A 23921-nucleotide genomic window follows, 5' to 3' on the forward strand; every position below is an offset into this window, starting at 1 on the left:
AACAGCAGCCAGCTAAAATGAAGCGGAGGAGGGGGCAGCCCAGAAGCACTTTTTGGGCTAACACCAGAGTATTATTTTACTTCGGTCTTCAAATGGGTAAGTTAAAAGGACTCTCCCTGCTGACAGCCAACCTAGCTGCCGCCTCTTAATCCAATCTGAAACAGGCTTTTCATAGCTCTAATACACAACCAGAGGGATCCATCAGTTTATGTTGCTTATCTGTTAGGATGCTCTCAACTCCAGAAGGCAGAGCTGCGATGACCCCAGGAAGCCAAGACTCAATCTCAGCCCTCACGGCAACAGGAACACGCACAAAAGGTGAACTGAGAGCTATAATTCGTTCATTATTTAACTGTTCCCACTTCCTAAATCACACAACGCTTCCCTAACGTGACAGAATCCAGACTCAGCGTGCCTCAAGGCAAGTATTTTATCAGTAACTCTCCAGGGAAAATCTACGTATTATTTCAAGCTTAATAATGTTGCAAAGTACTCTTTTTTTTCAAAGAAAAATACTCACCTGCCTCTGAAGACACACACAAGCGTGAGGCACAGAGAGGAACCAAGCAAACAGGAAAGCTAACAGGTCAAGTATTTTAGCAAGCCACTCTGTGGAGTCAGACCAAAGACAGTTCAGACTCCAAGAGAAGTGGTTTTATTTAAAAACAAAGTTGGCATACACCAGACACTATATCCTAATGTGAACTTTCAAATGTATTTTTCGATTCACACTGACATCCACCTCAAACATGGGTAGCTAAAATGTAACAGGCTGCTCTGCAGTCAATTCCCAAGCCCTTGTGAAATGACTGTTTGGAGCAGGACTCTATCCAGCGTAACCTGTTACTGTAGAGCACAGAAAACGAGAAGTTTTCAGGTGATGGGGCAGGCAATGAAGCTTGTCGTCTGAAGCCTGGCCAGCTTCCCCTGAAGCACCCTAGCTTATCAGACAGTGTATTCCCTTGACAGGTGCTGCTTCTCTTTCTGAAATAAATTGATTTGACAGGGCAATATTAACAGTGCCCTGAGTTGTTGAGAAAGCTGCGTACAACAAGAGATCTTTGTTCATCTGCCTTGGTTAAGCTCACAGGGGCGGATGTGAAAGGTATTCCTGATTCAGTGACTCCAGAAAAGAAAGAAAAAAACCCACAACACAAAAAACCTCACGCACAATCACAATAAAACAAAACAAAACCCTAGGTTAAAAAAAGAAAAAGCAAGAATGGAGCCTGAAGGAGAACATTACATTGGTGGGCAAGGAGGGGGGGGACACCTACTATGTGGTTAATTTTACATTCAGGCTATCAGTGCAGGAATACAGAAATTTAAGAATTACAAATGCTTAAGAACATGCATTGTGTCCCACACCTTGATAAGAGTACGTATTTCCAAAGACTTAGAAGGATTATGAAACACAGTTAATGTCCAATTTCTGGCTCAGGAACAGGCTAACTACAACATACAAATTCATTCATCTTGCATCTGTTGAACCACGGTGATTGCCTGTCTGCAGACTCCTTGGCTGAGGGACACAGTCTAACGTTAAACCTACATTTAAAAGCCAACTAAACCAAGCGGAGGTATCTTGGTTTGCCACGGGACACAAATACATGAGTGGCAATCACCCCTGCTCACCTCCTGTCCAACAATTTGATCACGTGTTTAAATCTGGAAACCAGCAAGACTGATGCCAGGAGGCAAAGAACTACAGGCAAGAGACAATCCTATTTTCTCACCGACAGGCATACCTGAAAACATTACTCTTTTGTCTGCAAAACCAGGTTGTGTGCTCAACAACTAATATGCTATCCAGGAGTAGATGAAGCCGTACCTGAAAATGGCACATGTCTGTTTCTCTTCTCAGAGCCATCTTTCTAACAAAATTCAAAGAAAGGACATCACAAAATAGCTTTGCTACCCAAGGAGCTTTTGTTTCATCCTTGCAGCTACAAAACGTTACCATGGCCGATTCCTCCTCCTTGCGGATGCCGCCTCCTCGTCAGACCACTTGCAGGATGGTCAAAGGAACATCTGATGTGCAAGCCCCCAAATTCACCTGCCTGCCCCCCTTCCCCGTACCCAAACAAAAGGGCTTGAAACCACAGAAAACCGTACACTTGGGAAGCTAGCTCTTGCCACACCAAGCCGGGTTTTTTGAGCAACTTTAGTTTAGGTCTCACAAGCCAGGGTGTGAATATATGGCGTAACACACAGTAACTGTACAGGTGTTAATTCACATTAGTTACACGCAGTAACACATGAGCTCCCAGCTGTAAGACGTTGCAAGATACACTGGAACTACATGATGCAGGTAGAATTGAGCACTGGCCTGAAGATCAAGTTAAAGTTTTTTGGGAGTTTGTGTTTTGGTTAAATTAGGGTTTTTTTGGTTTGTGTTAGTTGTTTGGGGTTTTTTTGGCTTTGTGTTTGTCTGTGGGTTTGGGATTTTTTTTTGTGTTTGTGGGGTTTTGAAAGTTTTATGTCTTAAGAAAATTATGGAAGAGGGCTTTGAAAAAGAGCTTTATTCATTTTAGGAAGCATTACATTTATTTCTATGGTTTCTCTTTTGTTTCTTTGGAATTTGCATTACGTTTCAAGAAAAAACATTGTTTTCATTTCTAAACATTAAACTTGGATACAACATAGTTTTACAAAACACTAATGGGCTTACACAGAATTTTTTAAATTCTCCTTAAAGAGGGTAAAAATTATAGCATATTTCTCATTCAGAACGGATGCTTTACCCCTAGCTGCTTTTTCTGTCCAATGTAACTCTAAACTGAAAATCTCAATAAAGACAAATTGAAATCTTACAGGAACCTCAACTCAAAATCTATATTTTAAAAATAGTGTGGGTTTTTTGAGTGTTAATCTCTGCTTGAAGTTAAACTGCAGTGCTACAACACCACCTTTTACTTCTCAGGACAAACATCCTTGCAGGACTTTTCATTTACATGCATTGACTTGTTACCTTTATTGATTTCTTGTAATTTTTCATAGCGTGTCAGTGCTGATACAGCCTTCCTAACTATTTCACTTGTAAGACTTCTCCGTTTTCGACACAGATTAGTATATCCCATTGCATGCATCCTAATGTTTTTGACTTCAAGACTGCTTTTAAAATCAGCTGACCTTCCCTAGATTGCTCTTAAATGTTTTAAACATTTCGGTGAGTATTTTATTTCTTCAAGCCAGCCAGGTGCTCGGTGTAACTCTAGAATCTCGACTTCGAGCAGAACCTTTTGCTTTCCTCCTCCACAATATTCAAGTGTCACAAACACCAAATATTACTACAGAAATTATCATGTATACACGGTTGCCTCATTAAGCTGTTCATTTCTGTTGGCACCATTTCATTCAATACTGGCAGAGCGATTCAATTACAGGGGAGTGAACAGTATTACCGACAAACACTATAGGCACAGTCAGAATGAGTGAAGAGTGAAGCCTCTTCCCTAAGGCTGCAACATTTATCCTAGAGCCCCATCTATTTTGGCTACAGGGCATGATTTTAAATAATTGGCTTTAATAAGGTAGAAGTCATTTTAAGCAGAAGTTGCTCCAGAAAAGGAACAAAGGTCTCCGCGTTTAATATATCTTTTAGACAAAATATGAAGATTAACCTTTACAGCTACACAAAATTGTATTTAAAGGGACACTTGTCTTAAGCATTGCTCCTTAAGTGAAAATCAGCATTACCTAAAAACTTATAAACAACAACATGGCTTCAGATTTCCACTATACCGATTACCACTCTCTCGACCAAAAAAAAAAAAAAAAAAAAGTTACAAACAGTACCCATCTCAAAACAGCTTTTTTTATAAACCATTTAAAACCACTAATTCCTATCAGAAGTGCATTTGTTTGGCTTTTTCACCAATTACAGTTAGCTACGTGCTGCCAAGTGCACTGGTTATATTAACACTCCAAAAGTCCAAACTGCCATTTGAAAATGCCTCAAGTTACTCTTTTCCTTTACACAATTTGCTCTTTCTCCAGAAGGACACCTTTTCTTCCTCCACATATCTGGCCTGCAGACATCACACAATAAATTCCCTGTTACAGTTCATTACCATTAGAAATACACAGCACTCGCTGCACAGTACAGCTAGCTAGCGACAAAGCTGGGACTGCCTTCCCCTGGATTTGAAAACAAAGTCGAGCAGCAAGCAGTGAAGCCAACAAGCCATGGCCTCCTCCAGGTTTGTGCCTGGGACCCCTCCTTCCTTGCCTTCCCATTTCTTCAGCACTGTAACCCCAGCTGCTCCTGCCTCACAACCCCCCGACACCCCCATGGGCCAAGCCACAGCACGTGCTGAGCCTGGTCCAGGGTGATGCGTGCGCAGGCTGGCTAGCTGGCTGCTGCCAAGCGGGATGCAGATTCAGTTATAAACTGCCTTGTGCTAATCTAGAGCATTTTCTCTTCCACCTGCTTATTTTCATAAAACTTATGGGCAACTAGTATTTGCAACTTTATACTTTTAGCAGAGCACCAAAACCTAGCCGATGGTTTAGACAAAACTAGTGGTGGAAGAAAGAGGAAGATGGGTGGACTAAGAAAAATAAGAATCTAATCACTAGTCTCATGCATTCATAGGAAACCAGGCTGTCAAATTCTACTTCCATCAGTTCCTTATTTATTTTCATCCACAACGTTCTCCCGTTACAAGGAAACCCTGAGTTCCAACTACACAATGAGAATGCCTTTAAATGAACAATTCTTAACATAAAGTAGAGGTGTGAATGCTGCCTGCTCTGCAGCCAACGGAGGGCTGTTCTCAGTTACTAGGTATTTTAAATTACTACAAGTATTTTGCTTAACATTTCAGCACCACCATAAACTTCCTTTTCCAGCAAGGGAAAGCATGAAAGATTCAACATTCAGAAACTGTGCCGTTCTACTCAGTTCCACAAAAGCATGACCAATTCAAGCCATTTTCTGTAGCACTTCTTTATTAAAATAGTTTTCTGTCACAGCTAAAAATATTTTGATTCTGAAATTGTGTCACGCCTTAAACTACATCTGCTTGGAGGAAAGTGGTCTCCATACCTGCCTGGCTCAAACTCAATGCACATAAAGCCATCATATCACACTGTCTTTCAAGACATCCTAGAAGAGCCTCATGATTTGCTGGGAGTTTTCTTCTCCCCAGAGGCTGCAGCTCTGGGTTTTGAGGGTTTTTGCTGCCGTTTGGTTTATTTTCTTTTGAGAGGAAAGTAGTTTGTTCAATACTTGGTGGAAACTATTTGCTCCACAAAAAGCGTTCCTCTGCAACTTTTGGCAAATTGTGAACTGAAAGGCTTTTCCACCAAGCCAGGATTCTCTTGTAAATGTTTTTCCTTCTTGTTATTTGATGATGGTCCAGTTTCCAAAGCCCAAAGTTTTTATGGACTAAAATCCCCAGCATGTTTTCTTTACAAATTGAACAAGAAATAGAATATGGGTCAACAGGTTTGAGGTTGAAGAATTGTTACTCAACAAGGAAAAGAGGAAAAAAAACCTCTAAAACTTACTGAACACAGCAGTGCATTAGATATTTAAACACAGAGCAAGCAGTCATCTAAAAAGCCTAACATCTGATTTTTTTAAAGTATAACTTCAACATAGTTTTGTTTATATATGACTTACCGTATCGACAATTGCATCTGAGATCAAAACCGGCCAAGCGAGAAATGAACGGAATCCTGTGATTCATAAAAGGAAGTGGTTGCCCTAATAGCGGTCTCTTCTCTTTGTAAAAAAGAGATTTGGAACACAGTGCACCCCAGAGACCATTACCACCAGATCAGAGGCAAAAGGGAAGAATATCTTAATTTTCCTCACGTAAGAAAGCAAGCTACTGAAGAGGTGCCCCTAGTTCTCTGTCCACAAATTTAATGGGAAAAAAACCACCATAGCAATTTTCAGGGGAAGACCCCGAATAGCACTGCAATACCAACTAGTCCTTCTGGCAAGCATTTAACAGGAACAGTCTGACTTGCAGATCATACATTAACTGTAACCACCCACCAAATAAACTAAAATATCCTGATACTGGGAATCTCATTATGGTCTAAAATAAAAATTAATAATAACAAGATTTATTGATGGTGAAACAAAAGTTCTGTTTTTTTAAGAGGAGACATTTTCAAAGAATCACAGAATCACTGAAGCTGGAAGGGATCCCCTCGAGTTCCTCTAGTCCCATACTCCTGCTCAAGCAGGGTCAGCCACAGCAAGTCGCCCAGCACTGCACCAGCCTGGTTTTGAGTAGATGGGAACCAAAATGTCTCTAGGCTAATCATTCCAGTGTTTAACCACCCTCACTGTGAAAAAGTTCTCTTCTGTTTAGATGGAACTTCGCATGTTTTAATTTGTGCCCTCTTGTCCTGTCACTGTGTACTACTGAAAAGAGTCAGGCTCCACCGTCTTTGTTCATCACTCTTCACGGCGATTTCTGATGTGTGGGATTTTTGTTCCTATTCTTCCTTTCATAACTTAGTTTCCAGAACTGCCACATAACTGAGGAAGTAGTGCAATGCTCCACAGGATGTCCAGATCTTCTTTCATTACTAACCAAGGATATCCAGCTCTTTGCTTAATGATTGCCATCCACTTCTGAGAACCTGAGAGCGCACCTTGTATCTTTCCCAAGAAAAAGTGTTTTTAACAAAAGCACGTCTCGAGGTTCTGAAAATACTGACTTTCCTTGATGGCACCGAAATACTGAAAACACTGGTAGAAGTAAATCGAACTTGCAACCAGGAACCGAAGGCACAAACAAGCTATTGTCAAATCAAACAACTTCACTGTCCCTAAGTGACAACAGTCCTACTGTGTAGTTCCTCAAGCAACTTTGACAGATTTGTGGAAGAGACGCAGAAAGAGGAAGACGACACAAGAGACAGCATTTTCAGAAACAGATGAAGTATAAATAAATCTTTCAGATGCTGTATGGGACTACGCTAACGCTTTGAGAAACAAGTAATCCCTCTGGTGCATTCAGAGGAAGAGTTCTGTACGGGACAGGGACAGGGACAGAAAGCATTCTAGTCTTTCCGTACTGGAGAATGTATTGAAAGTGAGAAAGATATTGGTGAGAAATGCTTCATTACTGCTCAGAAGAGGCAAAAAAACAAATTGGAAAAAGTTTAGTTGTTCCACAGGCCAGCTGACTGAAGGCAGGACATCTTTAGATGTGTGTTAGTCACGGCACCAAACAACAACTTGTACTTGAAATACTTTTCAATACGTGATGGCACACGTTCAATATACGCCTCAGACTATCATTAGTTTCAACAGATTATCACTTGAACTTCATGAATTAGAGAAAAATCTACTGTACTGCTTTCTTGAACCAAAAAGATCGCCACGAAATCCCAGAAGAAATCATACAACTAAAACTTCTGTTGCACTCTTCTTTCTGTATTCATGACAGAGATTTCATAAATACTGTCAAATTGGCATGTCATTAAAACGTGATGTCACACCTTAAAGTGGTTTCTGGTGAGCTAAGCAATAAAATGAGTTGAGCCAGAATGAAGACTAACGCACCTGTTCTGAACAGAATCTGTTGCCTCAGATCTCTTTAGAACCAACAATAAAATTAAGTTTTCAGCTCTTACGATCTTACAAGCTGGAACTGAGTTCACAGTCAAGTTTGATTACAAACAAAGTACCAAACAAAGTTTGATCACAGTAAATTTTGATTAAATAAGCATCAGAAGTTATTCTAAATATTCACCAATGCCAATTTAGTACTACTTCCAAATTAAAATCTCATGCAATGCAAGTGTTTTTTAGGTAACAGTGGATTTTACTCTCAAAGAAAATGCTTCATAATTAGTATTTCTACAATTAATTTATTTTTGAAAGCTAAAAAACATTGCTGGTCTTAATCTTGTTACTGTAAGAATTTTCCACCAAGGCTTCTACCCGTTTTTTCCACAAGTATTGTTTTGCATATTACATGTCTGAACATTCAAGTTTTAAAACAGCTTCCTTCAAAATATTATCTGATGACTGTAGAAAAACATTGGCTGTTTGACAGCTATTACATTTTTCATTCTTTTTTCAACTCATCTCACAACAAGATTTAGGCATCTGTGGAAAAGGGATGGAAAGCACTCGGAGTTTGTATGCTGTCATTTAGAATTAGTGTTGATGTATTACCTCTGTCACAGCCCAGTGGTGTAAAAACTGGTCCAGATCAGTTAGGTAAAGACGGACAGGTGAAAGCTGTGTCTGGCTAATGTGTGGTTTTCCTCTAATGCCCTGGAGACTAGTCAACTCCTCTCTTGAAAACCCTAGAGAAAAAGAAGCAGTACAACAGCATCACAAAACAAGCCAAGCACTGTTCTACTTCAACAGCATTATTGACAAACACTGTCTTTTAGATTATGTCTGCGTAACATTTTTTTGTTAAAAGCTCTTGCTTGGTATTTTAAATTAAGTGTATCAAAATACAAATTCTGACTTCTGAAAGAAAACAAAAATATTTGAAAAATCAAGGGCATACCCATTTAAGTTATAAAGTGGTATAAAAACAGTAAAAGGCCAATGTTATGCTGCCATTATCAACATATGTATCTTTAAAAAATTTTTCTAGAAAGCAGGTATAATGCAAGACAGTTCACTGTGTGTTTAAAATAACTCAGAAACCTTCTAATATAACCTCAGGGTTTTAAAAATAATAATGATAATAAAAAAAAAAATCTTTTGGCTAATTATTTCTAGCCAAGTATTAGTTGGTTTAGTATAATGGGACTACTGTACCAAAACAGTCACTTCGGTTTTGCTTTTGTTTTCTGGGTTATCGGTACAGCTCTCTTCACTTTTTCATCAAAAAGAGGTAATTTTTGAAAACAAGATAGTTTAATATTATGGCAGACTGAGATGATGAAGAAAGGACACTTTCTTTTTACCACAGCACAACTTAGTAGAAGATATTTCTTCGTAATACTATGCCATTTTAACCACTGTAATTTCCCAAAGTTGCATCACCACACAATACAATTATTTAGGTATCTGAGTAAGAATATAGTAGCAGAAGGAATTCTGCTCACATGCTGACCTTGGGCAGCTCACTTCAACATACTTTATTTTATTTTGATGGAATGTTTTTAATAGTGTAAGCACGTCCACAGGAAATCCCAGAGGCACTCATTTGTATTGTTATGAGCCAATAAAAGGCATTTACTTAAATCTAGAAAAAAAAATAATCTTGTTCATGTCATATGCTGAATTTAGGTTTTCCCCATACTTTTCAAAGAAAGTGGCTAGCATGAAGAAAACAGTATGCAAATATTCCAGCCCAAATGGCAAAGTTATAAAAACAGGGTGTCAAAAACCAGATCAAGAGGAAAAAAAAAAGGGTACCTTCTATCAAAAACATGTAACAAGATTAGAATTACTTTCAGGAAGTACTTACTACACCATTTATTCTAAATTAAATCCAGTAATTGACTATCAAACCAGATTTCATCTTGTTAATTCTGAATTATGACATGCACATGGATTACCTATAAGGGTTGAAAACAAGAAGCTGAAATAGTCCACATCATTCACTGAATTATCCTGCACTTGGCACTTCCAGCCTGCAAAGGATGATCTACACAAAACCAATAGCAGATAGTTTATTAAAAACCATGCAAGTAAAAATTCACAACCTACCTGCACAATGTACAGTCAATTAGCATGATTAAATTGTTAATTTTAGCATTCCTGTTTCTAACTGCTCCTGTTAGAATAGCACTTTAAATAGCTTCAAAACCAGAACTTGCTCTTTACAAGGCAGGTAATATTGAGCTTTGTACCCCTACACAGGCCTAGGTTGTTAAGTTGATTAAATGACCAAGATAACAACTTTTCATAAATACCAGTATAACCTTTAATATAGTGACGACAGCCAACATACAATAAATTAGATTAGTTTTATTCCCTTTATTTGGTAAAAGTCATTATATTACAAAGCTGGGCTGCATTTTTCATTACATCAACTACTTTTAATACAGCTCTTTACATGAATGATAGATCCCAATTTAAAAGCAGTCTCAGCGTCTATTTTAGAGTAGCTAAAGCTATTAAACACAGAACTAAATTAAAACTTGCTTAGAGATTTAGAACACAAAAAGAGCAGTATGCAAAGGCAGGAGCAAACCTGTTATCAAAGCTGCCTGATGCTTCCCTTTTTAGGGGCGATCTGAAGGAAGTAGAGCACCAGCCTACTTTTGTTTCTCAAATTAGAAGCCGTATGTGCTTGTGGAAAGTCAGAGCAAACAGACACCACTGACCAGCTAAGGGTAGTGTCTTGCCCATGAATCACTGCAGAACCAGGAGAAAGCCAGGGGCTGGGAACAAGTACATCTCACGCACGCTTTCCTCAAAAGGCTATAAGCTCAGCCCTACATCACTTTGAATACACATTTTGCATACGTTTACTTCGATGCTGCTCTTGGCACTTGCACTGTGGACTATGGATCTTTGCTGTAACAGACTGCACTTTCTGCTCTTAGCATCTTGCAAGTTTTCAGAGCTTCTGAATGCAATTTTCCATTCAGCATCCGCAAAAACGACCGCTAGAATATGCACGGGGCTGGTGCTACTCAAAAACAAAGGGGAAAAAAACACCCGAACACCAGAATTTCTATAAAGAAAAAAATTCAGGATTTAATCAGGCTACCACATAGGACAGCTATAGGAGAAAAAAATAAGAAAAAAACCCACAGGTAGGCAAGAGAGAACAAAGAAAGGCTTTATTAAATAAAGCTCCTACTTCACTTTGTATCCTTAATGACAGAACCTTATTTCCAGGCATACTTCAGGCCACGTAGTGACCCTGAGGTGTTGGCGCTTTGGCATGGTCCCTTCCAGTTCCCAGGCCTTCAGTCCTCCTCTGAGGCCTGGCTCGCTGCTTCCTATCCTCAGCCTGTGGTTTCTCCATCCCTCTCATTGGTAAGGCTGACACTTGGCTGACACCACTGAGCTCTCCAAAGACAAACCCCTTGGCCGTGGCTAGTAGCCTTCTCCCAGGAGAAGGGAGAATTTCTTCTCTCCTTGCAAGGAGGTCTCAGTCCAATTCACTAGAGCATCACAGAGATTCACACACGTAGTCAACTGAGGTTGCAACACGTCTTGCTGATTATTTCCCTAAACAAGGTGCATATTCACACCAGAATTACATCTATAAACCAGGAGAGACAATGCAGCTTGCGTCCTGCTCAGCATAGGGGAAGAAGCTGCCTGAATCCAATGCAGAGGGATCATGAGTCAGACGTGAGGCCACTCATTACACCAAAATAAGCACTGGGGAACATGAAGAGAGACTCAGGAAAATTTAGGACTTAACGGAGACAGAAATTCAAATTATGATGCAATCACTGGCCAAAACGGTGGGAAAGCATGAGGTTGGAAGAGATACATCAGATGACAAGCTGCAACAGGAATCATCAAAATGTGAAAATAAAAAAAATCTTGGGCAGGAAGACAGAAATTGTGGGAAGAGCTTTGATAAATCTGAATTTAAGGAGTAGGGGGCTTGCATGACAAAGCTATCGGAATCTGGTTTAAAATAATAAAATGTAAAACTATTTTTCCACGCAACAGTTAGCAGATGTGTCAAATTCTTCATAATGGGACCAGTGGATGCAATAATTTTACATGAACCCCGAAGAGACTAAACAAAAACTCAGATTTACTGCTGGCTGCCAAACACACAAACTGCAATAGGTTCAGGAGATCCCTGGACAAGAAAAAATGATTCTGAAACTTACTGCTAAACATCTGGAAATCTTTCAAATACTGCAGCAGGATTTTTTTTCTACCCACATTCGACTATCCGTACACACACAAAACGGGACAAATGTTTTAAGCATCCTACCAGCATGCCAGGCTAAGTGCCACTGACTAGATGTAAGAGGAAGCGGAGAGAAGAGCTGCTGTTCCACCCTGGGAACATGGAAGCAGTGTAAGACACAAACCCTTGACAGAGCTATTAAATGGTTTTAAGACTCATCTACAAGCAGACCTACACCGACACACGGGCACACAACCGAGATCCCCACATCCAGCTGCAGTTTACTTTTTAAAAAAAGGCTTAATGTTAAAAGAGCATTAAGGTTAAAAATAAGCTAGCATTCAGTTTAGAAAGTGACAGAGAAAGTTGCTTACAGTCTTCAGCTTGGCTTCTTTGTGGATGTGCCTTAAGAGTATGGTAATATTGTATGCCACGCTTTCTCTAAAAAAATCTATGCCTTGTTCAAATCATGGATGAATGGATTGATCAGGACTATGCAATGAAGAATAACACAGCCTGACCGGTTCCTGCCTTATTTATTGCATCATCTGTAATGTGCACAGTGTATGAGGCATGAGATGGTTAAAAATAGTATAAGAAAGGATTAGCTCACAAATTGAGGTAAAGAAACAGGTTCTAAAACCTGTTTTAATATAATACCTAAGTATTATACTGGATTCACCCCTATTTGTATTGCAGAGGTTCTGTGAAATGCTAGATAAATACTTTTTAAAACTAAGAGGACAGGAAGTCAGTGGAAACATTTCTCCCAAGTATCATCAGATGAGGTATTAATTTACTTTTAGAATAGAAAAAAACCGCACATTCATAGCGGAGGTTTCCCTCAACCCTTCTTTCTGCTAGTTATCACTAGCCCCGCAAAAGTTCAACAGCGAGTAAAAGACTAAAATAAAAGGGCAGTAACAGCTGCGGAGTGATACAGCATCATGTGTCTTACTGAGCAGCACATAGACCCATCCAACCTCCACAGGTCCACTTGCACTTACAGTGAAACTAAGTCAGTCCTTTCCTTTCAAGAGAGAAATTGCTAAATATTCTGAAAAATCAGTGCCCAAATGTTTCATGCTGAATTCCCGAAGTCAGTTCTATGCACTTCTGTCTACACCTTTTCCTTGTCTAAGTTCCTCATCTGTAGGTTGGAAAAAGTATCCCTCCTCACATCCTACAGTTGTGAAAATACTTAAGCACAACACAGAATTCCATGGGTGGGGGGAATCACTTTGTTTTCCAAGTGGGACATAATACAGTAGACAAGACATGGTGTCTTTTACTGAAACAACAGGGACAAAGCAAAACATTATGTAAACACTCCTCTAATGAGCACGATGCACTCGATACAGAACACAGGATGGGAAAATAACATGAGATCATGTAATCAAAGACTAGACAACATATACGTCACAACAAATTAAGACAAGGACCAATGTCTTTGCAATATTACAAATACAAGCAGAACAGCACTGCAGCACACAGGTTTGTTTAAATACAAGTCTAACCAGTTGTTGATGCCTCAATTATCTTAGAACACAAATGTCTACAATGTAGCTAAAGCTGCTTAATTTTGAGGTTCGTGTTAAAGGAAATAGAAATAAGATAAGGAAAACAGAATTTTAAAGAAATAATTCTAGAACAGATGTTGCTATACTACATTACAAACCATTTCAAAAATCTTGATTTAATGTATTAAAACTACCGCAGATTATAAAGAACAATGTGCACTTTTAAAATAAGTTTTCAAGATGCCTGTAACTACATGTTAGACATTTAACTAAAATTTTAAAAATCCAATTTATAGGTGGAAGAGCAGTAATAAGCATATTCTAACCTCCCTTTTATAGAACAAATTTTTACTGACAATGGGAACCTGTTCTCAAATTGCATATATGTGAGACCCCTCCAGTCAGGTAGTCCAAACCTACATTAACTATGATGAATACGTGTTGTAATTTCCATAAGGTTACCTGCTCTCCATGAGAACCTCTCTACTGAGGTTTAGAATTCCACCTTTAGGTAACCTGCTCTGCATATGAAATGGCATTAAAAGAAAAGCTGAATATAATTAACTTAAAAATCACTGCTTCTCTTGCCATTAGCATAGCAAATATTTTCCAGTCACAGCAGCTATGCAATGCATTCCTTTCATCACTTCCTGCTAACTTTTCTTTTAACTCCAGACAGACCTCACTACTTCTGTTCACACTGTTGTTACTTTCAGGTTGGGCTGTATCACACAGTTGCAAAACAAACAATTGCTGTTTGTGCACAAGTGGTTAGTTCTCAACTACAGACTATTAACTTTGTGCTTCCTGACCTAAACTAGCTACCAACTGATTTCTGGTTCAGGTTTAAAGCATTGGTTTTGACTTAGGTAGTCATAAGGAGTCTTTGAGTAATTTAGAGGTGTGTGGTAGAACAACCCTGGCAAACCTTACTGTAGCCATTTTAGAAATTGTCCTTTCACTTGTCCTCCTGTAAAACACACCGCTCAAACTCAGACAGCAACACACCTATCAAAGCACTGCAATTTTTGCTTAGAATTTGGATTGGGTTTTTGATTACCTTGTTGTTGTTGAGCAATAAAATTGAAAAAAAAAAAAAGCGTAATGAATCTCAAAACCCCCTGAGTTCAGTCTTCTAGTATTTTTAAAGTAAAACAACAAAAAGCAAACGCAAGATTCACAGTTCCCCTGAGGCACTGATACCATCATCCTTTTGTTCTTAAATATGAGGGTTACAGAACTCAAGAAATGTAAGATCAAGGGTCTGGGTTTTCTGTTCAGGAAACTAAAATCCAATTCTCTCACCAGCCAGGGAAGTGCTTCCAGCACCATAACAGAAAACATTCTAGCACAGGGTGTTCCTGAAGCTTTACAGAATTATTTCAACATTTGCAAGAGAATATCATCAGAAACCTAACTTAACTTAGACTATGGTAGGTGATCCCATTTTAAATTCATTTTATCAACCATTCATCACAGATTTAAAGCAAGGCCTCCCACAATTGTTTCTTTAATTCTAGGTTATAACACCATTCTAAACAGAGCTTCCCCTCCATTTCTTCCACTGATACTTCTGTTCCATACAGAACACGTAAATATTCATAGGCACAGCCACCAGCTGATTCAATCATTTCCCAAAAAGAACCTAACTGCACTCCAGGCCTCAACTCAGTGGAAATTTAATAAAATCAATACAATTTATTTATATATTATTAAATTAAGTACACCTCCTCAAAATTGTTCAATGACTAAGTCACTGTGTTAGGAAATCGGAAATTAACCTCCCCTTCAGATGAAGTCAGCAAACCCAGATTTTCTGTATCCTCAGAAAGTGCTTTAACCACTGAGACACTGATAATAAACTGTCCTTCAAACACACCAGGAGCAGAAAACTTCCCAAGATTCTGTACACCCAGCAGACAACCAGTGCATGAGAGCAGCGCTCAGGAAAGATAAGGTTCTAGGACAGGAACCAGAGGAATTCTGCCCATCTGTGATCATCAAACCGTGCTGCTTTCCATCCCAGAACAACTCTTCAGTAAGACCTGTTGTAACTTCAAGCAGCTGCACAACATGTTACGGAGCCCGAGAAAACAGAAGGGTATTACCAGGATGAGATGGCATTTACAATGCAAAGGAGCTGCAAGGGAAGGCAAGGATGAACTGAACTACTGGCAGCTGTGAGCAACCTGCCATCTGAGAAGTTACCCAACACCTACACGTTGTGGAGTGGCAAATATGGTGATGTGTTTGCATTTGTTTAGTTTGGTTTTTAAAAATAAGTTCCACGTAACTGAGGTCTGTAACTTTAACGCCTGCACTAAGCAAATTAACACACACTATGGTAGATAAAATTAGCTGAGACATGAATACATATGTCATGCTTGGAAAAAAGACAGAATGGTTTCTGAAAAAAAGCGCATTTTTGCCATACATATTAAGGGGTAGGTGCACATGAACATGGAAGAGCCGATAATACTTAGGACAAAGAACTCCAGGAAACTAAGCAGCCAGAGTGTAGGAATGAAGGTCCTTAGGTCAAGAGATAATTGGTGTAAAGGTAGGAAATGGTGGGTAGAACTAACTGATCAGCTCATACAGTGGAAGACAGACATCACTGGAGGTTCACGAGATCAGTGCTAGCACTGGGCTCTACAGCCTATTCAGGAACAATCCAGAAAGAGAAATGACAAAGCCCACCAATATTATTACAACGTTATTTAGTGTCCTAAAGCACTTAGTATAGTAGCATGCAGCTAATCAAGTCTACTCTTTTTTTCTTGCCAAAGCTACTGAGTCAGTTCATCCACCTACAGCCTGAAGATGACACACCACCACCTTCCAGACGTACATTCTGTTGTTCTGCAGCTCATCAGGATACAAACGAGTAGTTCTTTTTGCCCATCCAGGAGTTCAGTTAAGACCCCGGAAATACGAGCAGCAGAGAAAAGTGATTCTTCCACAATAGCCGGAATAATCACACTGCATCCAAGGATCATAAAGAAGTTGTTTACACTGCACGAAACAAGGCCAAGACTTCCCACACAATCCAGACTGTGCGGATCACAGTATCCTGTGGATACACAGGACCACAGATGCGTAGGACAATACCTATTATCACTTGTGGATCTGGTTATCACTGAATCTGAATACCACTGTGATCCACCAGGCGCTGTATTGAGAAAAATCCTTTACTGATCCACAGGAAGAGGTGAAGAAAAGGGTTCCTCTTTCTTTTGGCTTCCTGTTTTTATGACCTGTGCCATCTATGAGCTCTGAACACAGCGTATCTCATATCAGCCCAGAGAGTTAATCTATGAAGACAAAACTGTTCAGCTACTGATCAGTATCCTCAGGAGCACAAGACTTCCACAGGACTCTGGAGCTAAGAGTACTCCATTCAAATTCTTCAGCACACCGCTCAGGGGTCACTGTTTGAGCCCAGGAGAACTGCTCTGCTACCTAAAACAATGGCAGGACAACACTGTGCAGGTATGTCTTCTAGCCCGCCTCCTCACAGGACTGCTCTGAACATCTCATGTTTTACAGACACGTAGCTGCGTAACTAGTAGCAGTGCTGTCTACCAACCATTTTAAATAGTGCTCACATGTAAAAACATCTGTCAAATACGAAGTTAACAGAACAATTATGGAATTTGTTATTTTGGAGAGCTTGGCAAGTATGTTACGATACATCTGAAACACTCCCATGTTCTCATTCTCAGGAGCTGTGTGTGTATAAACAATATACACTGGAAGGAGCAAAACCACGTGCAACTACCATACAAGGATTGTTGTACCTTTACAGAAGAAAACCATAAAACATTTTCCCCCAGTGTAGGCATGTACTTGCACTACTGTAAAAGATGTTCTTTTAAAACACTAAAAAGTCCTGTGCCGGTATTTATCTCAGCTTTGGCATAGTTTATTCCTGTTTAGCTTTAATCAAAAAAAATTTCTGTCAAATTGAAATGTAACTGCAATAAAGTATAAACTCAGGTTCCTGCATCAACTTAATCAAATCAATTTTGCATTACATTGTCAACAAGGATCAGCACTTAGTTTTCATACCAGTTCTTGAAGAGACAGGAAACCAAGACTGTCACAGACTGATGTAGAAATAATTTAAAAATTGATAAATAAATAAAACCCGAATCTTTGAACACCTCTCAAACCCTGTACCCATCTCATCATTCACACCAACCTAGCTCCAGGTAGCACAGGTCCTGAACATAAACTCTGAGAGCAAGTGAAGGGTTTTTATCTTCCTTTTCCTCTAACAGGTTACCACGTAGGCAATGGTTTGTTAGCGTGAGTTTTTTGTTTTAACTTTCATTACTCCTTTTGTAGGATCAAGTGTTTCCATTTGAAGACGTGGCAAAATACAACAAACATCTGCAAGGAATTACAAGGGATTTGGGGAAAAATATGAACCCTATTTTAAGAAAACAACAATTTGAACTATGCATTGTTAGAAGTAAGCCTGTCAGCTACTTATTTGCTCCATGCTTACAAAGGTTGTCTGAAGAAAAGAACTGCTTACACATTATAAATGAGAGCACAAATCGGAAGAAACATTCACTAATGAGCAAACAGCACTTACTGACTGGTACAATTTTAAGCGCAGCAATATAATTCTTTTCCCCTTGGTTAGGAATATCAAACTACCAGCAACCACCTGGGGACAAATTTAGATGGCTGTGTCCTTAAACACAGGCTTAGCCTTCTCCCTCTCCCAGGTCCTAGACCTTTGCGTAACAGGAGCAAGGAAAAGGAAATTTGCTGGGCAGATGTGGATGAAGGAATGCACTGTAACCCATCCCAGGATCCGATTCTCAAGAACTATGGTTCCTTTCTGATCTTGCAGCAAGGGAAACAGATCATTCTATTACCCTTCATCTTCACTGGCACCAGTCAGGGAAATGTCAGCATTCTGAAAGCACATTCTTCTTTTTATTTTATATTCAACAGTGCTTACGCATTTTTGTTACCTTTTTAATACTTTCCTCCTCCTTTTTTGTTTCTTAATTGGGGGTGTGTGAAAATATAGCCAGAAAAAGCACTTCACAGTGAACACAAACCCTACTATTCTTACATCTTTTCTTAGTAACCCATTCATATAATTACTACACTCTCCTATACATGTATGCTTTTTGACTTACTCTCCAAGGTGTATTGAGTTGACTTTCCATTGTACCACCTGTAATGACCTGAAAGTGTCTGGCTGGTGGTTTTCTTTGTTGTTTTAAAAACAAAAACAACTTAGCTTATTTTGGTCAAATTTTAGTTTTATTTATATCTTCCTTTTTTTAACAAAAAAGACATTAAGATCTTTTCTATAATTAATTTATATGAGAATTACTGTATTCATTTGCTCTACCAATGTTGTTATTCACAATAATGGGTTACAATAGGTTCCAAGTTCCCTCCAGCTTGCAAATACTTCTTGGGAACATAATATTTTTCCTGTCTACAATAACGCATTCAGTACGTCTTTAATGAAGTAGTATATAGGCTCTTCATTACCTGCATTTTGCATTCTCACTGTGCCTCCTAAAGCTATACTGTCAAAGGTTGCAGATCACATAAATAGGATGACTAAATGAAGTAAGAGTAATACTTAAAAAGGAAGTATCTATAGAAAACTTTAAACTCTATTATGACCCTAAAACATCTCTGGGTAATGTATTTGGAGACACAGTATTTTACACCTTATACAAACAGACGTTAAAATGTCCATCCTAGTTTTTTTCTAAACACCAGATTCTGGATGATTACAGGAACGAACAAGCATGCCTGGCTGCTTGATGAGATGCCAGCTGAGCTACCTCACTATTGTCTGGAAAGCAACAGAATACTTTAAAGGTACTACCTCTGAAGGAAAGAGTCCATTTACAGTTACAACAAGCAAAATGCAAGTTACTCCCAGAGTTATCTCAAACCTGTGAGGACTGGGAACTCCCACATGATTTATGCCTCACTACAAGAGTGCACTCAGCTTTTATTTATATGGTCCTCACCCTTCTCCTTTTCTACAGCAACAGAAACAACAACTCTGTCCCCAGCAGGGAAAGAACCCTACAAGAATAAGAAATGGCCATTTGAAGCCACTTGAGATCTCATTTATGGACACTACTTCAAGAGACAAATGCCATAAATTAAGTCCCATTGTTTTTTATCTAGGTAGTGAAACATTATCTGTCCAATTCTTTATTACAGTGAAATGATTTCCAGACTCACTGTTCCAACGGATAAAAAATTCTACCAAAATATAATAACTATTATGTATAAACAAGGCACACAAATAAATTGCATTTATGTAATTACACTGAATAGGTTTTCCTTATTTGTACCTCAAGACATATTAAGAGGAGACAGAACTTTTCCTGTAAAGTCAGCATTCTAACTTCCTGGTTTATATGTTTGATCACAATCTCATAATCTGCATTTCTTAATCCATATTTCACAGAACATATATCACAGTAAGTACTGAGATTATACATTAATCATCTTAAGTATCCTGCCTTATACAAAAGCAAAGAAAAAGACATATGTGTTTGCAAGAATATATGCCATTCAATCACCACAAAGTCACTAAGAAGTAGCAACCAAAACCACTGAGCCTAATCAATGGTGAAAAATGGCGCTCCTCTGCAATTCTTACATACCAAAAGCTGTACGGTAAACAGCAGGCTTCCCTTTTGTCAAACAAACAAAACAATCTACTGTATACAGGAAGGTGAGTTTACAACATTTAATAAGTTTCCATACCTGACAAGAAGATTTGCCTCAAAGCCAGTCTTCCAAAAAGTACCAAAAAAATAAGCATATGCTTATTATGTTCAACAGAACTCCACTGTTGAGACGAAGCTAAGACTGGAATTTCAAACCAAAAGGTCCGCTCATGCCAAATGTCACATATTCCCACACAACACTATAAACCCTTAACATTTAATTAGCAGAGAACTACTATTTGATTATTTACCAGTTATTCCAATAAATCATGCATGAAAAAATCAATACTGAAGTTAATTCTTTGAGAAACATAACATGTTGCATCAAGGTGAATGGTTTGTCTCAATACACCGAAGTACTACCACCTAAAGACCACAGAAAAATTCATCCAGTAGGTTCAACGCAGACTTCCTAAAATACTTCCCAAACCCCTCCACATGTCTCTGTAAATTTAAGCTCATCAGAGGACGACTCAGAGAAGTCATCTCCTTCAGAGAAGCTGCTACTTCTCATTTCTCTCAGTCTGAAGTCACAGATTGCTCACTCATGTTGCTCCACATCTTTCCTCACCTGTTTATGTATGAACAAAAGTGGGGAGACAGATTTATACACCAAAACCCTGGTCTCAGAACCCTACCTGCCTGGATTTATTCAAGTTACTTACATCTCAGGTCCAACACAGTAGGCACTGGAGAAGAACAGCAGGGAAATTAAGGCAAGACAACACCTGTCCCTCAGTTTCACCTGAAACTCACCAGCTGTAGCTTTTCCAGTGACCCAAACAGCAGCAAAGTCTGTCTGTTGGCACAGAGATCAATTAGCATAAATCTGTCCATGCTCATACGAGCACCCAAAATGGGGCAGCTGCACTGCAGCTTTGTTTTCAGAACTGTCCTTGGCCTGTGTTAACTGCTGAAGCTTTAGTGAAAACAGACCAAAAACATGACAGAAACCATCCTAATAATTTAGCAGTACAGATAATCACCCTCCCAAACTCAGAAACCTTCCCATTATATGTGGAAATAGCGTCAACATTATCTTCATTCTTGGCCCACAGAGCCCACCGTGGCTGTCTTAATGGTCTCCTACAGACCACCTGGCTATTCATTTCACCATCGCAAAAACAAGAAGTAGAAGCGATTGAACATCTTCAAAATCCATTTCTAATCAACAAAAAATCCTAAAAGTTAACACACTAATTATAATTTAACGTTACCTCCTGGTAGCATCACAGGGCTGTGGTTTAAGACATCTGGACACATTCATTATATCTACTTTTACAGTTTACACACATACACAAAAAGATATGAGTTCCTTGAGTTTATAATGATTATTCCTGGAATAACTGACAGTCTTATTATCATCCATATGTACTCCCACCAAATCCACCTTAATGCAGCTTCTCCCTGGCAAATATATATAGGCATATATGTGCATTCTCAGATGCATGTAAAAACATAGATGCTCTGCTAGTCATTAATAACGCAGAAATAAAGGCTTTTGAAGAAATTAATAACAATTACCAAACACAGCAGTGAGCCCCTGATGCTCCTGAATGCAATCTATTTAAAGAATGACAGATAAGCAGGTGGCACAGAAGAAAAATTTATAAAAACGCCGCCCCCCCCCCCCCCCCCCCCAACAGAACATGAATCTACTGGAAGAAAAACAGTGCCATCTACTGACAACACTGGTTTTACTCATAAATGATGTCTCCCAAAGGACTGATTTGTATCACTTTCCGTATGCAAAGCTATCCTAATCCTACAGAAAGCATCCCATGAACCAGATTGTGGCACGGAACTGTGAAATTACATACATTTTTTTTATAGCACTGTTCATTTAAAAAACTTGCATGTTAAACTCCATGCATCCCAAAAGCAGTAAATGGTTACCAGAAGTTACCTAGTCCCTCTACTTCCTTCATAGCTTTACCCTCTGCCATCCACGATAACCTTTTGTCCGACCCGATTTTAAGTATCTCCAGTGAAGTACATTTACACCCCCTTCCTACACAGCACATTGCCATCTCTCTGCTTTTAGAAAATTTTGCTACCACTCAAACCAAACAATTTTTCTGCGTGTAAGGTCTGTATTTCTAATCCTGCTAAAGTCGTGTTCTCCTGTTCCTTTTCAACAGCCTTTCACACACAGGGCTCCCCCTCCTTCCCAGCCTGATTTGCCTAACAATGCCAATTTGTCAGTTCCCCAGTATCACAATTTACAGACTATTGGTCTCTGTCTGCTCTCATTTAAACTGAGTCCAGTTTGTCTGTATCGTTACAGAAAAGCAAGCCACAAAACTGGACACAATCCAGCTTGGCTTTTCTGGTAAAGGACAGAAAATTTGTTCATGTATCCTATGTGCAATGCCAGATTATGAAGCTTGTAAAACCCAGCTAAGGTTCACATCTAGAAAACCTACTACTTCCTTAACTGTACCTCTTTTCCAAGGGAAAAGATACATCAGACATTTCTGTTCTTGAGAAGTTAATATTGTTACTTATCCCCAATGTTTGCATGCTGAAGTCACCAAAGCAACTTTTTTTTTTGTACACCCTCCTCAGCAGCTGCTAAAATTTCTGACATGATCTTAGTTCTAATTCTTTAAGGCATCCTAGGATGAAGTCTTTAGGATAAAAAAAAAAGTCTACAGTTGTGACAATAAGAAAAAAAAAAGTAGTGTCTCACAAAATAAACCTCACCTATGTATCAAGAAGCTGAGCTACAGCTAAAAAAAGGTGTCATCAATAAGCCCTTTAGAACTTGTACAAGTTTCAAATTGGCTATATAGGTGATAATGTATTTTCAATGCTGTTGCATTCACTTTGTCTGTAAGACTCATTTTATTCTTTCCAACGACTTGCATTGTTTTCAGATGTTTTTCTAAATAAAATTGATCAAGCTCCTGTTTTTAACAGCATCCTTGCAATGAAGTGGGAACAGCCTTATCAAAGAAAAACAACACTCAATCAAAAGTAGTATCTCTTTTCCAAGTTTCATCAGAATTTGCAATCTTCCAGAAAGGAGGACTGTTAGGGCTTATCAATACAAGAAACTGCGCTAGTATAACTACATCAGTACTTGGGTTTTTTTCATCTAGTTATTTCAGATTGACTTCCTGGGTAGATAAACCACAATCTTTGAATCCAACTTAGTGTAAAACATGTTTCAAGTGCCATAAGTTAAAATCAATATATCTTTTTTGCACTCCAAAAAGTAAGAAGTTGCTGCTCCTCCTCCTCCTCTGTTGACAGGATATAACCTACTTTTGCTAAGAACACCACCCTCTGACTGCCTCTTGCACCTTCTGCTTAAAGAATCAAATGCCCGCAGCCCACCTGCTGATAATCTTTAGAAAAGTTATATTACTACTATAGAAGTCTACCATACTGAAAATCCAATAAGATCTAACAACAGAATAAGCATCTAAATGCTTATTACTGATTCTAGTTCTTACCATGACTGTCTTTGAATATGATGTGGTTTGCCACTGATTTTCCAATATATGGTAGAGAACTTCTAATTTTTTTAAAACAAAATTTGAGGTCCACCTTCCCAAAACCAGACACAACTTCATTTTTATAGTGGTCATGCATTATATACAGGCTATTATAAATTTCATCGCCATCACTTCACATTAGTCACCTTATTCACGTGTTATACAGTAATTCAAATAGGTCTGCATTTGACAGTACATTATGTTGTGTCATATTTTAACTAAACAACGTTTAAGATCTAAAAAGCATTAAGAAAAAAAAAAATCACTTTAAGCACAATTCATAGAAGTTTAATTCCTGCTTATTTATCCAAGGTTCAACAATACTGAGCAATAGAAAAAGAGCAAGTATATTTTTTCCAGAAGCAGCAAAGTGAAAGACCCTTGTAAAAA

At 38.8% G+C, this 23921-nt stretch overlaps 1 protein-coding gene across 3 annotated transcripts in view; it reads right to left on the reverse strand.

Moving 5' to 3' along the window:
* The window catches only part of TEX10 (testis expressed 10), a 59667-nt gene that overhangs the window by 8434 nt on the left and 27312 nt on the right, over positions 1 to 23921 (reverse strand). For all 3 annotated transcript variants that reach the window (XM_056330437.1, XM_056330438.1, XM_056330439.1), the window contains 2 exons: positions 9502 to 9590; positions 8153 to 8286 (listed from right to left, as the gene is read on the reverse strand). In XM_056330437.1, coding sequence (XP_056186412.1) covers positions 8153 to 8286; positions 9502 to 9590 — 223 coding nt within the window. The remainder of the gene's footprint in view (positions 1 to 8152; positions 8287 to 9501; positions 9591 to 23921) is intronic.

Source organism: Falco biarmicus, chromosome 3, assembly GCF_023638135.1.
Source record: "Falco biarmicus isolate bFalBia1 chromosome 3, bFalBia1.pri, whole genome shotgun sequence".
Taxonomy (NCBI): Eukaryota; Metazoa; Chordata; class Aves; order Falconiformes; family Falconidae; genus Falco; species Falco biarmicus.